We start from the raw sequence: 15,305 nt of genomic DNA on the forward strand, positions 1-15,305 counted from the left end.
TTATTTTGAAATTATTTACCATGAACCCAATGAAACACCATTAAATATGTTCTTTGTATATTAATACGCTCATTTATTTTAGTGACATTATTTAATAATTTGTAGAAATATTAATTTACAATCTTAAATACTTGTAGCTAATTTTTGCGTGAAAGTTAACTTAAATGTACAAGTATGTACTTTGAATAGTGCTGCTCACTTTAATAGGCTTGAAATTGTGCACTTTCAGTGCCTAGCTATTTGTTTTAGTACCCTTTCCAATGGTTTTATTTTATATCTTTCTCGCAATAGCTTCGAAGTATATTAAGTTAGAAAATAATTGGGATTTATTTTTTTACTTAGTTAAATATGCAAATACAAACACAGCGGACAGCGACTCAAACATTTTAATTATTTCTCTATATTCTCGTTAAAGATATCTAAATTTTGTATTTAATAGATTTTCTTAAAGATTATATTGCTGTATTAAAATTCTATGCTGCAGCAGTATTAAGCATATACCCTTATACTTATGACTATATATTGGAATTAGATGCTTACATAAATATACATATAGTTATGAATTACAAAAGTTTAGGTGTAGAAAGGGATGAATAGATAAACAAGTTATCGAAACGTAAGGCTGATTAGTAGAAATGTGCATATATGTACAGGTAAATTATGAATTTCAAAATGGAATAGCGCGTGTCTCGCGATCTCTCACAGGCAAACTAAAATTACACTCGGCATTTACACTTTTCTCTTAAAAGCTAGACAACATACACCTTACGCTAATTCAACAATGAAAACGCATACAACGAACGATTTAAACTACAATAACAGATTAAGGTTTGGTACAATTTCATTCTTTTTGTTTTTTTTCGGTGATAATAACATATTATATAATATACAATAATTCCTTTACAAAAGAGTCAGTCCATTATGTTGGTTACCAGCTTGGCAATTTCTATCCGCTATTATGATTACCCATTTAGATCTTCATAAAAAACCGTTCTCACAATATGCCATTAGTATAGTATTGATAACCGTCGTACAGTTTGGTTGACAGACTTTTCAGCGAGTCCTGTACAAGCTGCTCAACCTTTCGCTCCATTTCTTGTTCGGTTAAATTCATATGAAAGCGTTTTCGGAGATTCTGCACGGTTCCAGAGCACCCATTCTTAAAGCACGGCAAATGCGCATCTGTTAAATAAAGATATTATTGCGTGAATCTTGTTTACGTTATTTGCTGCGGAACTTACTGCTGCGCATAATTTCCACGAAGTTAATAATACGATCCATATGCTTTCGAGCAGACATCATTCCAACTAACAAGAGCTTATTAAATTCACGCCAATGCTCCGAGCCCGTGCCACCCATCACCTCAACAAATTCCGGCGTTAGCTTAAAGGGCGACTGTTCGAATCCTGCAAGCGGCAAATTGAAATGAATTTATAAGCTTTACCATGATCTGCAGAATACCTACCCAAGTTTTTAGGTGATATACTTAAAATAAATCCAAAGTCAATGTGTATAATGTGCCCATCCGAATGGAAGAGAATGTTGCCATTATGCCTAAAGTGGTTGGATAAACGTCGGTAAGAAAAATATGTTAACCAATATAACTATTTGGGACTACCTGTCCTTGACTTGCAGCAAATATGAAATTAGACAGTAAGCTGCACAGCTTTGGACGAAGTTTTTCTGCGCGCGCCGAAAACTTTCTCCGTTTGGTGAGCCGTATTCATCGATAAAATACTCTTTCAATGATTTGTTGGAGTTCTTCTTAATTTGGTGCAGGGATACAGTGTTAAGGATCGGCTCTATAAGACCACTATCATTCGAGAGGCAGACTATTTTGTACGGGCGCACCCACAGATCCACTTGCTCTTCTTGCCAAATAATTTTAAACATCTGCAAAGTATATGTTAGGTTTTAAGATACTATTTCCTCTTGTATAACCGAATTAATTAATACCTGTAAAAGTTGGGTAGCCATAAGTTCTTGGCGTAAATCATCGCCACACTTGACGATGGCTGAAAGCAGCCGCCAGTTTGATAGATGGCCGTATGGCGAAGACTCGCGGATGAGCTTTTCCTTTTCGTGCCAAGGTTCCTACACGAAGCAATAATTACACATCAAATGCGATATTAAAATTGAACATACTCACCTTTAAAGCTGCCGCCGAAGGATCCTCCGGGTCGTTACTGAAGGATTTAGTATTTTCGCAGCTCAAATTGCTGCAGTGGCGCAAGCGCACGTCGCCAATATTAAACACGACTGGTGGACCTGTTGAAAAAGTTATGTGCATAGCTTAGACACACGTTTACCACTGAATTTGATGTCCGGTTACCTTGATCTCTTGAATCGCAGGAATCCAGTGATATTTGTGAAATTGTGTCCCGCTCGCTCACTTTCCGCATGTTAAGATACTGTGCTGTTATTTCGTCCTCCTCTTGCGACCACACGTCATCTTCCTGGAACTGAAGTCCACCTAACGAATGTGCATTGCTGCAGCTGTTATGTGGACCAGCATCCCCGCAGCCGCCCTCGACATCTGCTCCTTTTTTTCGGCGGCAACTTGTGCCCTGCTGACTGCTACTGCAGCTTGAAGTTCGACTGCAGCTCAGATGTTGGTGGGAGTTCATACAGGACCCATCCAGGTGCTCTTCGCTCTTGGTGTGCCGCAGTGAAGGCATCATTTTTGGAATCAGGGGAGAAGTATATATGTCAGGAATTTCAACAACTTCTACGTATATGATATAGGGGGTTTTATCCTTCGAGTTCAGTACTGCGGTCTTCTCCTCTGTAATACGAACGACATGGTGTGGAATGTCTGAGTACAGAGGAAGCCAGACTCTAGCGGGCAGGTTTTTGTTAATCAAGTTGAGGGACATCCGTAGCGCAGAAGTCTTCTCCGCTTTGGAAGGCCACGATGTGAGATTTTTACCAACGTTCATCAATGCCTTCATAAACTCTTTCTGAGGTGACGTCTTTGGAGCACCACAGCTGCATAGCGTCCTCTGCCCAAGCAGACCATTTACTTGGCCTCGAACCGTCTCGAAGCAGGTGCACCCGTTATCAAATGCGTGGCCGGAAGTTAAGTCACCGAGGCACAGCTTGGCGGGCGTAGTGGGAAGTGTTTGTGTGGTATAGGGTGGCTGCTGGTACATACGGTGCGATATACTTAGTGTGTGAGGCGAACGAAAGTCGGCTAGGAGGACAGTAGCATCAGATTGCGAGCGGTGGTGGGTCTTCTTGGCAAGGGCGACTACCGACCTCGGCTCTCCAACATGCAAACCTCCAGTACCTGCAGACTTGAGGTCGTTTTGAGTCTGCTTGTGCTCTTTTTTTGAGAATATTTCCTTCATGAGCGCCAGCTTTGATTTCCGAGAACTGTTGTGTGAGTTCCCTAGCGAGTCCACTTGATAGTTATATGCCTCCAAGAGCCACAGACACTTCAGCGAGAAGTCAACCGACTTGCGACACCGAATGGTAAGATATGGATCCAGAACCTCAGCTAGCTCATCCATCTGAATGTACATAACAACCAGTTGTGGTATGTACAGATCAACCTCTTGGTCGGGAAAACTGAAGATCTTGTTGCCGATAAAGCTGAGAACTCCCGGTTCCTTCGAGTAAAAGAGGTAATGCACAGCAAAGTGTATGTTGAACACTGGCGACTCAAAGAAACGCAAAAGGCCGCTTTGGCCTTTCTCTGGCTTCTGGAGCACATCAGACACAGGTGCTTTTTCGCTGATGAAATACTTAACGACGCCAGGAACAGGAAGCTTTAGTTTGTGTATCGAGTTGATTGATGAACACTTTGTCAATGCTCCTTCACTGCCTTCACTATCTCCAGGTAGACGCAAGTTGAGAGTACGTTCCTTTAGTTTTAAATCGGCAGATGGATCGGAAAGCAGTTGAAGCTTCGAATTTGAATTCGCAGCTAGTGCTTCCGTAGGCGTGGCAGGAGGAGTGCTAGCAGCTGAGTTCGCTGCAGCTGCAGCCGCTGCCTTTTTGCTAGAACTAGACGTGAGCAAACTAAAGAATTCCTTCTTTTTCGAAATGTCTGTTGGTGACTTGACCAGGTCTTGTGGCACACTGCTTCCTCCATTTGGCGAACTCACTAAGCTGACTGTCCCAGAGTGATCGGGCTGCTCTTTCTGCTTAGCAGCGTTTTTCTTCTCATGGTTTTCAATAATGCTCTGGGCTGTGCGAAATATGGCGTTCTTGGTTGCGCCAAAGAAATTCTTAAACAGCACTTGGTCGTTCTTGGTGCTCTCCGTTGGTGTCGGAGTGGCAATTGGTGTTGGAGTTGACGATGGCGTGGCTGACGCCGTTGATGCTACACTTGGCGTGGACAGGGAAGGTGCATCAGCGATGGGATCTTGGTGAGATTCTCTGTGGTTGGCATCCGGATCGATTTCATTGGAAGCTGTTCCGAGTTCAACATTGATAGCTGCCTGCGACATGTTCATAACGCGATAGCGTGTTCGGGCGTCGACGCCAGCATCCACTGAGTCTTCGCTTTCGATTTGGTTTTGGGACGGTAGATTCTTCCGCTCCAGGACCTGCTGCTGCTGTCGCTTTTGTTTTCGAGACGGACGCAGGGTGCGGCAGTCCAGTTCGGTGGAAGCGGCCTGTTGGGGATAGAGGCAGAGATGGTCCGACTGCATAATGTTGTACTCCTCGTCGATGGATGTTGTATCCATAAGATCAACGCACTCCTCTTCTGCATCGGCATCCGCATCCATCTCACCCGAATCAAGCGACTCATGTGAGTGGCATATGCGATTCAGAGATATTTGGTCCGACTCTGAGCCACAGATGATGCCTGCAGGAAGGATAAGTGTAGGAATGAGTGATTTTTACATGATTATACAGAAAATCAAAAGGCACGACTGATTAAAGAAAAAGTTTCCTCGCACTAACCAGAATCATCCGATCCAAGACTGGTGAGATCCTCTCGCTTCTTGGTGCTACCAGCGCTACTACAGCTATTATTACTGCTGCTACTGCCGTTGCCCGTGCTGCTGACAATGACGCCGATCATCTCTTGCCCGTTGGCCGCAACCGACTCACTGGATTTTGGCCGCATTCGTAACGTTGGACAGGATTCCACTGTAATCAAAGCATAAGTCATTGGGAGACAGATTTTCAGCAACAAATGTGGATCTTACCGACGGCACTGGACCTGCAAGCAGCTGCCAAAGAAATCGATTGCTCATGCTTCGGCACGGGATGTTGCACGTTGCCCTTTACGGCTCCAATCGTGGGCGTGCACGCCGTCGACATCAGAGCCGGTGTGGGCGTGCCTGGTGGGGACAGGGCTGACGTTACACTTGCCGCTGTCGTGGCAATTTTTGAGCACATAGTCGCACCGAGAATGGACGGTGAGCAGAACGTGTTTTCGCTTTCAGCATTTGGCGATGACACTTCGACCTAAACGGGAGATAAGAGTCTTTTAGACCAGTTTATGGATAGCCTTTGTCGGAGAACACTGAAACCCTGCCTTTGTCATAGTTTAAATCGGCATGCTGTTATTGACTGGATTCGATAACTAAAAACACACACAAATATTTAGCACTACTGTATGTATGTGCAAATTGAATAACAATGGCAGCAACGCAATGATAAAAATATAAATAAACAGCTTGTCGCACACAGGCACACGCTTAGATAGACACTCAGAAACTTTCCAGGTTTTACAGCTCTAAATGCAGGTGTGGGTTTCAAATATTCGTGTGTGCACTCGCGGCCGACAAGGCTAACGGGGTGAAGGCTGGGTCTTGGGCCTGGGAATCATCTTTGGGTACACTACTAACCTCCGGAATGCGTTGCAAGGCACTGTCGAGGCTGCGATTGCGGTGGTGCTGGGTGTGATTGATGTGATTATTGGTCACCTGCGAGACAGGCGGAAGAAGTATGCCCATGGATCTGCAAGAAAGAGCGAAAATTCGGATTATGATGTGAAAAAATCAATGCATCTGTTGCGGTAATACAGTATGCAAAAAGCACTCATTATAAACTCACTCAGTCGCGGTTACGATAAGTGACTTATCACTTCGCTGTGAGCAGCGATTTGTCTGGACGATAAAAGCCAGCCAGAGGTCGAGTGATATCTTTTAAATTAAATTAGCTGCATTCTCATGCCAGGAAAGTACGTACGGCCCAGAACAACGCGCGTGAAACATAAAGAAGCCCAAAAACACTGGGAAATGAATATATATATGTAGGGGGTGGGAAAGAGGGCAAGAAACAGAGACTAGGCGGCCAAAAGCTTGGCGGTTGCTCGACCCACAACGACTGACTGACTAATCGAGTAACTTTCGTAGCCTTTGTTGACAGCTGGTCGCTGCTTAAGCTCGCGGGCTTGAGCCAAAGCTCGTGGCCATTCTGAGTACGGAGAGCCGAAACGATGACGTCGTCGAAAGCTCCAGATAGTCAAAAGTGTGCAGAACGAGGGTGGATCCGAGAATCACTATCTCACGTATGTCAGGTATTTTCCAGGAGCCTTATCTCGGTACAATCAGGCGGTACTCCTATTACGCGAACACCAGATAAGCGATGCGATAAGCGCGGTACATGGCAAACCGAAAGGCCCGCCCTGCCCTTACGGCACTCTTGAAGATACAGACCGCGACCTTCGGCGGGGTTTGGGGTGCGCCGTACACCCGCCATGCCGCTCTTAGCACAGGGGTTCAACAATCCCTGGCTGCGTGACGCAAAGAAACAGCAAACTGCCTATGGGTCATCCCGTATAGCAACCGAAAGGGCTTATCTGTTGCTGAAAAGCGGAACACTCCCTTTATGTGGCCATCCCGGAAATAATATTTGAATACGGGACAGCCAACGTGATCATCTGGCTGGTGTCCTACCATCATTTGCGCTGTATTATTTAGCAAACGTGTTATTTTTTTTCCAACACCCGGCGATGGGCGCATTCCAAGCATTCCGAGCCACTTAAGTTGCCTCGCTGTGTCAACTTATTAAGCATATGCATTAATTTACCGAGCTTTCGATGCCTCCAACGCTCGCAAAGGGGCTTGCCTTAGAAAGTAAGAGGGTATACAAAGTATAGGTCCGTACTGCAGACAGGAGGTAACATTAAATTCGTTATGACAAATAATTGCTCATTACAGTCTTAGCTACAACATGGTATTATATTATTTCAATATTTTTCCTCCGGCTCTTTAGTTTTGTAGTTTAATAATAATAACAATAATTATGGCACACTGCAGGATACTGTATTAAAAGACAACGAAATGGATCATTGGCCGGAAAAGCCCCCGAACCGCCAAATTGGCGGCATGGGATCGAGAGCGTCCTAGGCCAAGGTGCTTCGGGGTGGGTCAGCCCCGCATCCGTGCATGTAGCCGCACAGGAGCGTTTTGCCGGCGCACGCACTTAACAAAGACAGGGTGTGGCACGTCATCTGCAAGGGAACTCGTGTACATACACACAGCGCGGCCGCAGAAAATGCGAATACGACTTCAGCGGTTAAACAGAGTTTAGAGAATGGAAACTTTGGGCATTGGGCGTGAAGAGTAATTGATATTTTTACCAAATTATTCCAATGCCAGTCATATAGGCAAAAGCGCCTATAGTTCAACTAAAAGCTGATAAAACAATGTTCCTAAATGCAAGCTAGGTAATAAATATCCGTCCGAGAATACTACAAACACTACGACAGTAAGGAAGACACAAAACAGAACTCACCTAAAATCCAAGCTTAGGTTTCTTTGGTGCGTGGAAATACGTTTCGGCGGATTCGCACTTCCGGGAACTGCAGCTGGCGCTAAACTGAGATTTGGTCGGCCGTGCACGGAGGGCATAGAGTGATTAAACACGCGGCTCAGGCTGAGGCGAGGCTTAGAGTAGCGCGAGTGCTTGGGCGTGCTGGCCGCCGAGCTAGCTCCCGGAAGGCACTTTATCGTGGGCATCTGGCCGCCAATTGGCAACGTGACGGGGGCGGCCATTAGAAACGCGGGTACGGTACTTCCGTTTCCATTGCCCAGGTCTGATCCTAGCGACGACAGCGTGGTGGTGGACGCCGAGTGCGGCTCGCAGGCTATGGAGAGCGACGACTGGCTGTTGGGGCTACTCATCCGTCCGGTTGCGGACGATGTGTTGCTTTGACTCACGCTGGGACTTGGATGGCTTACCGAGACGGACACGGAGTCACAGGTGCTCTCCGCCACAGTTGGACTGTGCACCACGGTGCTGTTGCTGTGCTCGCTGGAGCTACTGGTGCTGGTGCAGGCGGCAGTCGAGTGCTCGGATATGTCCTCGTCATCCGTCGCTTGTGGCGGTGGACAAGCCCATGTTTCAGCCACCTCCAGATTGGCATTGTCGCCAACCGAAGTGCATGGGGTAACGGATTCGACGGCTTTTCCGTTCATGTTCAAGTCGGATAGCGCCTCGGTAACGGACAATCGGACCGTTGTGGGCAGGCAGTGATCCACCACATCGACTCCGGTAGCTATGGTCGCCACTGTCGAGGGCGGACCGGCCTTGCTCACTGGCCTTTCCTCTGCAACAACCACGACGGGAGAAAGGAGCTTGTTGTTGGTATCTATTTCGCGTATGTGGCGCAGGTGCTGGTAGCTATTGTTTTGCGCCACAGGCTTTTTCTTAGCCACGCCGCCGCCCACGCTGGCTATACTGATGCCCACGCCAACAACTCCTCCGACAGGATTTGGCTTTGCCTCCACCGGAGCAGTGCCATTCGCCGCTCCCATTGGAGAATTGCAGGATGGATTGCTATTTTTTTTTCCTTTAAATGCAGATATTACGGAGTTCATTTTGATTTTAATGTGGATAGTCTTGTAGGCAGATAAAGTTTGGCTTCTAATAGTTATTGAGTGTGCTTAAATGGCGATGTAAGCATTTCTTTCTGGCACAACCTCGGAATTGCTTGTTAGTTCCATCGCTCAACTATGCGTTTTCGAGTGAAATGTTTTGCTCTGGGTCATGGGGTCTTTCTCATCTAATTGCCCTGTCGTCTCCGCTCATTGGCGCGGAATATATGGCTCTCATATCAGATCGTCCTTTTTGTAGTAGCAGCTACAGTCGCTTTTCACCCATCGACCCACTAGAAAGATAAAGAAAATTGGTGTCAATTAGTAATTTTCGATCAATTTAATACCCCTTCCCATTCGGTGTTTCACGTTTAGCCAAACGTTATGTTATTTTATGATACTGTAAATTATGCGTAGTCTTTTACCAGCACACATCTTCGTTTTCTCAAACTTGTTCTATATTCACTTAATTAAAATACATACATAAATACATACACATACAATTGATATTTTAGAGTGTCAAATGTTGAATAATATAAAAATATATTAATGATCAAATCAAATATGTATCGGAATCAAAGATAGGGCACTGCCTTTAAGGTGGATTGACTATATTTAATTGTACACCGCCTTGACCCATTTAAACATGGTGTCACGAACAAACAGACGGCATTTTTTTTGGTGATATACCAACGATTAATACCATATTCTTTTGTTTCCCAGTGGCAAATGGAAATTGAGGTATTGCTCCAAGATACCCTGCCACCCCTTCTCTTCTGCCCCCCCGGCTTAGGTGCCTTATCTTGGTCGGCCACATCGCCCAGCGTCCTAGCTCGTATGCACGTTCGTTCATTGAGAAATTAAAATTTTATGACTTTGTGACCTGACCCCAATTATGTCCTAGCCATCTGCACTGAGCTATTAGCACCTCCGTCAACTGGTGCTGCCGTGAATTGTTTGCCTCATGAGGTTACTCGCAGGTAAGTTACCTGGGACAAGTGATCAGAAAACACTATTCTAATCAGTAACTATGTGAGATCAGCACTGAAACAACAAACAACTATTACACCAAATTGTTCTGGCTCGCTTTCGGCCATGAAGAGGTCCAACGACTTGGAGCAGCGATTCGACCCGAGCATTCCGACTGGGACCTTTGAATTCAAGCTTGTCTGGCCGTGTTTTGCTCTCGGAAACAAGTTTAATTCGTCGAGATATTGAGAGCATTAAATTGGTTTAGTGAAACAGCCCGCAAGATGAAAGCTCACAGCGAAGCCATGCTGTTTTACGAGTATTGTTTAAGTAATGTGCTCGGGCTCCCCGAGCAGTTCTCCGGCCTTTCCGTTCACTGACTCCGATTCCGGCTGCAGCTGCAGCTGCACGCCAAACCCAAGCAACTGCGAGTCCAGCAAACCACTGGATTCAGTTTCTTGCGAACAGCTGTGCTGCTCCAGCGATTTGGCAGCTTAGCAATGTGCGCTGTGATTTTTTTGTTTTTTGTTGACTAACTCAAAGTGCACGATGCACTAAAACTGAGAGCTGTCTTGGAGCTAAGAGTCAATGGAAGACCTTTAGAAGCTAACCACGGTACTGATACGTTAATTAACTGCATAATAAACCTTTTGTTGCTGCACCTGCAGTTAAGTCGCGAATCTTTCAAGTGGTTGTTCGCTTAGTCGCATTCTCAGCATATTTCTGCTGACAGGCAGGCTGCATTGTCAATTGTTGCGTATTCGTAAAAATTGAACAGTGCACCACATCGATTCTTATCATGCAGTTTCTGTGTAACTTATTCGTCAGGTTTCTTTCGCGGTTTTCGATAATAGCTTAGTTAAACGCAACAAAACTTCCCTATCTCTAATTCATTGATTCGCCTTTCGCCATTTTCAGCAACGCACTCATTTGGAACCATCAAGTTGGTTGATCGACGTCCAAACAAATCAAATATACACATATATGTCACACTTAAAACTCATTTGGAACCCAGACGCAGCTTTGCCACCAGCAACAGACGCTTCAACGATTGCACTCGGTTGCAACAGCGAATCTAGAGTTTCACATTCCGCTGGTGTGCGGTTAATAAACCGCAAACTGTTCGAGACAACGCAGTTAGGCGCAGATACTTTTGCTGCTGTGCAAAGCAGACTCCCTAAGAGAAATACATGCAACGTGTCAGATTGTGTGAACGCTGCTATCAAGGTCAGCCCAATCAGACGGGTGTACACACACGCTCGCAAGTATCTGGTTGAATAACTCTTTTGAGATACTCGAAACACGATCAAAGTGCCATGCAGAACCAAACCGAGCAAATAGATCGATACGAGTGCGTCTTGGTCAAGAAATCACAATTAAATAATTGATTTAAAGCCCTCGCAGCACAATGGGCTGCCGTCACTGTTGAAAAATCCGAAAGTTTGATTGACTCGTTGCGTACATGTATGTATTATGAGAGCCATTTTCACACAACATAAATTTCCCGCTGCACTTCGGAGGGGACAGCTAATCAGCCGCGGTGCACGAGGAAAAGTCTAATGGCCGTTTTTCATCTTCATCCAAGGGAAAGTTGGGTTACACAACGAGTGCATGGCTTGGGGGCGAAAAGCAGGGCTGACGCCGCCCATTACCCGGTTCCACTCTATTCCACACCAATTCCTAGCGAAGATAATATTTCTTTATTATATTCACCAATTAAAAATTGAAAGTTATACAAACTAAAACATCCCACAAAAACCATTAGGAAAGTTCCCCCTTCAGCGAAAGTTATTGATGGATGTGTATAACTTTGCCATGACCTATAGTCCTAGAATACTTTAATCGAATCAAAAACAAAACCCGTTCGATCAGGCATAAAAGATCAACAGCAAACCGAGGAATGACAACAGTTGCGTCTCTGATCTAGAGTATGCCCAAGTATTGAAGAATTTGTAGGCGTGATGACAATAATTGGATCTTGGGGGAGCATTCCCATGAAAAACTATTTATGGACAGACTGATAAGTTTAATCGCACGGCTTTCGCTTGTCAATCGTCTCCTCAGTTGACGAGATAAATAGGCAGTGAAATCGAAGCAGCCTTATAGTTCCTCACATCGATCATGAAAATTCTACTTGTTTTTTTATTTTTTTTTTTTTAGTACTGGACGGTTATATTAAAAGACCATTTCTTCAGCTCATCCAAATTATCCTGGTGCCAAAATGATTCGCGCCGCCATGGTCGTGGACGACCCTGATATGGTGGCTCCGCTGCCATACCTTAACTTCCTTCGCTTCCTGAAGCGGAACTTCTATCCCAGGACTGATTTGCGCCGCTTACTTCAGGTGGGGCTCATCCGTTGGATCGCACTTAGCGATGCTAAGAAGAGGTTATTTGAGCCAGAAGTAAGGTATTATCCACACCATTCCGCTGGCTTATGCTTCTCCCCTTTCCCAGCGAATCTTGGCCCGCGTGGCTCGCACGAAAAGGAATAAACGACGCCGCCGATTACTTCATCGTTCTCGGCGTGGCCAGAAAGGACGTGGTGCAGTGCGACGCCCTATCTACGACAACCGTCCTAAGACGCGACGCGTCAGATCCTAATAGAGTGAGCATTGCATTGCGAAAACAAAACTATTCCATTCTTAGGTGGCTCTCAATGAAAGTGTGCGTAACATATTCAGCTCTTTTTACACTGTCCTTTGTTTTCAGGCGGTAAGCAAGGCAAGCTGAAGGCAAACACTGCAGATAAATGTATTTTTTGGATAAATTTATTAAAAATAAATATATATGCTAATAAAACTGATTTGCCCCATCAAGAGAAAATGGGGATCAAATGGGTTTATCTTACATCGCAGGCTACGATTGGAATCTGGATGCCGGAAAATGCGCCATCGGCGATACAATTCGACCAGTCGGCTTTGTGTGCCAATAAATAATTTATAATTTTTAGCTTCCGTTTGCTACGCAAACAAAGCAGCCACGAAAGCAAGTTGAGAAACAAAAATAGCAACTCCAACCACAACTAGTTTTCAGTTTGGCCTGCGCTGACGAACCTGACTTCGCGCTTTTGGCATGATTAGTGATCGGAAACCAATCCAAACTCGTTGCCTTTTGCTTTAAAAATTCCCGTTTCGGATGTTTCCACTCGCGCCCCCCGCTCACCAGTTACTTAACTATTTGGCAAGCGTCTAGCGACTCAACAGGCGGCAGTTGCAGCTCTTATGTCAAAGTTATCGGCACTCAAAAGAGTAATTACAGTTTAATTACTATCTCCCGCTCGTTTCAACATTGGAGCTATTCCCGGAGAAAGACTCTCTAGCGTCTTTCCACCTGGGCGAGAAGTAACTTAGGTGTGCGATTCGGAAAGCCCCGAATCGAAGTCAAGCCTTGCTAAGCCTGGCTTAGGGAGGGCATTACGGGGCAGTAGATCGGGCTCCCCTTTGTGCTTCGCTCTTCATTTCCGTGTGTCTTCCATGTGTGGTAAACACTGTTCTGCGAGGGGTTCAACGACTCAACCCCGTTCGAGACCTCCGTAGCCCCATGTTAAGCGCAGATTAGTTTCGAAATCGATGGGTGCACTTGAGTGCGCTTCATTGCCGAACTAGGCGAAAGTCTTTGCAGAAAGTCAATAAACCGACCAAAAAGTAGCAGAGATCCAAACACTCCTGTTCGAAAGGCGAAATGCATTCCGCAGCAGGGAAGCTAAAGATAAACCAAGACATTTAAATGAAAGGTCAGGTTTCCGTGTTCCCCCTCCCGAGCATTCTTTTACCCGCTCTTCGCCGATTGCAGTGGTAATCCCCGATGTGCAACAAGACTGTGGCTGGGAGCACCAGAAACTAAAAACAATCAACAAGGGCGGGCTCGCATCCGGACATGAACGTGGTGCTGATAGCTGCCTTATCATAACAGACTAGGCACACCATTTCATTTCATTGATTCCAGAGAAGAAATACTCACAGTATGGATATGAAATCCGGTCGGAGCGATGTAATTTGCGGGGTATTGAAGACTATGCCAACTAACGCGAATAGGCAGAGCATTCCACTTTCACTTGTGGCTTTCGCGTCGGAACCCTATGCCGATTATTATCACCGTGGAAATGAGCAGGCGCCGCAGCGACACCTTATTGTTGCACACTTGCTCCGCCGAACTCTCGATTCGCCTGGCGTTCGCTTTAAATGTTGTTTTCCAGGTACGCGGTACACGGTACCAGTTTTGCCCAGCAATAAACAATTGAATTTTTAAGTTGCACAAGCACTAACACCACACCAACACAGGCACGGTTACAACTACAGCGGGCACCACTACCAGCGCGTACGCGACTTGCAAAATCTCGTTTCGCTTGTGTGCGTGTGTTTGCGAGCAACGCTGGCGTTGTGTGCGTGCGAAAATTCACTCGACGAGAAATCACAATTCGACGACACTTGTTTCAATATTCCACCAGCATTCTGCGTGCTTCCTAGCCAGTATCGGGTCGATCTCAAATCTTAAATATAAACAAGTTGTACATTGACTTTATAGGGCGAGAGGAGAGGGCTGCTCTGCTCGCTGCGACCGAGGGGCGAGACACAAACACACACGCAGGCAGGGCGACGTCAGACACACACACACACACGCGCGAAGGAACAAAAAGAGACGCGCCCATAGTGTGTATACATCGTCGATACACAAGGGTGCACGAATAAGGCGGCGCGTACTCCTTTGGGCTGTGTTTACTACCTTATTATGCACAGCTGCAGCACTGCAAAATGATCTGTAATCCGCTTCTGCTTCCTTTGTATTCCACTACAAAAACAAATTACGCGACGACCGGACGTCTACACGTCCAAGCCAATCGACTTTTTTTTTCGAATGACGCGTTGCTCGGCGAGTTTGTGGGAACTCAACGAAGACGCGAGTAATCGCTAGCGCGTTTTTCTGCTGGGCTCTGCGGCCACACTGTGCAACGACCTTTTCGGCTCAATAAATATACCCGTTACTCGTTGAGTGAATCGGTATTCCCGTTACCCGTAGCGTAAGCGGGTATACTAACCGATTCGAGACTTTGAATGACTGACCGAAACAAATAGGTTTTCGATTAGGTTAGGTGACGAGTTAGTCTTCCTGCCGAAAATATCTCATTTGTAGCGCTTGCATTCCATCTTGCCGGTGTGAAACCTATCACCCAATTCTGCTCTGGTTTCGTTGCATCTGGTGAGGGCATGAATTAAATAATTTGTTTTTAAGTGACGCTTAGAAGCATTCCTCGGTAAATTGCGCAATTGTCTGAGCGTCCCAAATTAGAAAATGCATGATAAGCTGCCTTCAGACATAGTAATTTAATAGCACACATGCCCACATGTTGAGATCTCAAGGCGTAGATTAAATTTTCCGACCGGACAGCCGCAGCCTGGTTCTGCGTGAGTTCAACAATCTCTAAATTGGTCGTTGCAATGTAAATTGTGCTGCAGGCCACTGCGATCGGTCCCTTTCCCCTGGCGCAAGCCACATTTTTTGATTGACTTGAATTGGCTCTTCTCGGATATGATCGTCCGCTCAAAATGCTTGA

The 15,305-nt window shown here is 45.6% G+C and overlaps 2 protein-coding genes across 4 annotated transcripts; one reads left to right on the forward strand and one right to left on the reverse strand.

Moving 5' to 3' along the window:
- Positions 1 to 45: 45 nt before the first annotated feature.
- Positions 46 to 14,636, reverse strand: LOC6734412 (phosphatidylinositol 4-kinase beta). Of its 3 annotated transcripts, none has more exons than XM_016182040.3 (12): positions 14,477 to 14,636; positions 7,702 to 9,076; positions 5,808 to 5,919; positions 5,163 to 5,424; positions 4,915 to 5,103; positions 2,333 to 4,816; positions 2,150 to 2,268; positions 1,957 to 2,094; positions 1,619 to 1,893; positions 1,466 to 1,554; positions 1,242 to 1,406; positions 46 to 1,182 (listed from the first exon to the last, which is right to left on the reverse strand). In XM_016182040.3, the coding sequence occupies exons 2-12, from the start codon at positions 8,784 to 8,786 to the stop codon at positions 995 to 997; spliced, it is 5,106 nt and encodes a 1,701-aa protein (XP_016029686.1). In that variant the 5' UTR covers positions 8,787 to 9,076; positions 14,477 to 14,636; the 3' UTR covers positions 46 to 994. The 3 variants fall into 3 exon arrangements, with proteins under 3 accessions (XP_016029686.1, XP_016029687.1, XP_016029685.1); XM_016182041.3 differs by having other exon boundaries at positions 13,715 to 14,636; XM_016182039.3 differs by lacking the exons at positions 7,702 to 9,076; positions 14,477 to 14,636 and adding an exon at positions 6,016 to 6,289.
- Positions 11,844 to 12,553, forward strand: LOC6734413. Its single transcript, XM_016168047.3, has 3 exons — positions 11,844 to 12,156; positions 12,209 to 12,400; positions 12,464 to 12,553. The coding sequence occupies exons 1-2, from the start codon at positions 11,974 to 11,976 to the stop codon at positions 12,353 to 12,355; spliced, it is 330 nt and encodes a 109-aa protein (XP_016029688.1). The 5' UTR covers positions 11,844 to 11,973; the 3' UTR covers positions 12,356 to 12,400; positions 12,464 to 12,553.
- Positions 14,637 to 15,305: the final 669 nt, after the last annotated feature.

Source organism: Drosophila simulans, chromosome 3L, assembly GCF_016746395.2.
Source record: "Drosophila simulans strain w501 chromosome 3L, Prin_Dsim_3.1, whole genome shotgun sequence".
Classification (NCBI taxonomy): domain Eukaryota; kingdom Metazoa; phylum Arthropoda; class Insecta; order Diptera; family Drosophilidae; genus Drosophila; species Drosophila simulans.

Coding starts and splice junctions, on each gene's coding strand:
- LOC6734413 (XM_016168047.3), top strand. CDS start 11,974: ATGATTCGCGCCGCCATGGTCGTGGACGACCCTGATATGGTGGCTCCG. Junction 12,157..12,208: donor AGAGGTTATTTGAGCCAGAA/GTAAGGTATTAT, acceptor CCCCTTTCCCAG/CGAATCTTGGCCCGCGTGGC.
- LOC6734412 (XM_016182040.3), bottom strand. CDS start 8,786: ATGAACTCCGTAATATCTGCATTTAAAGGAAAAAAAAATAGCAATCCA. Junction 2,269..2,332: donor CTGCGATTCAAGAGATCAAG/GTAACCGGACAT, acceptor CTTTTTCAACAG/GTCCACCAGTCGTGTTTAAT. Junction 1,183..1,241: donor CGTGGAAATTATGCGCAGCA/GTAAGTTCCGCA, acceptor TTTATTTAACAG/ATGCGCATTTGCCGTGCTTT.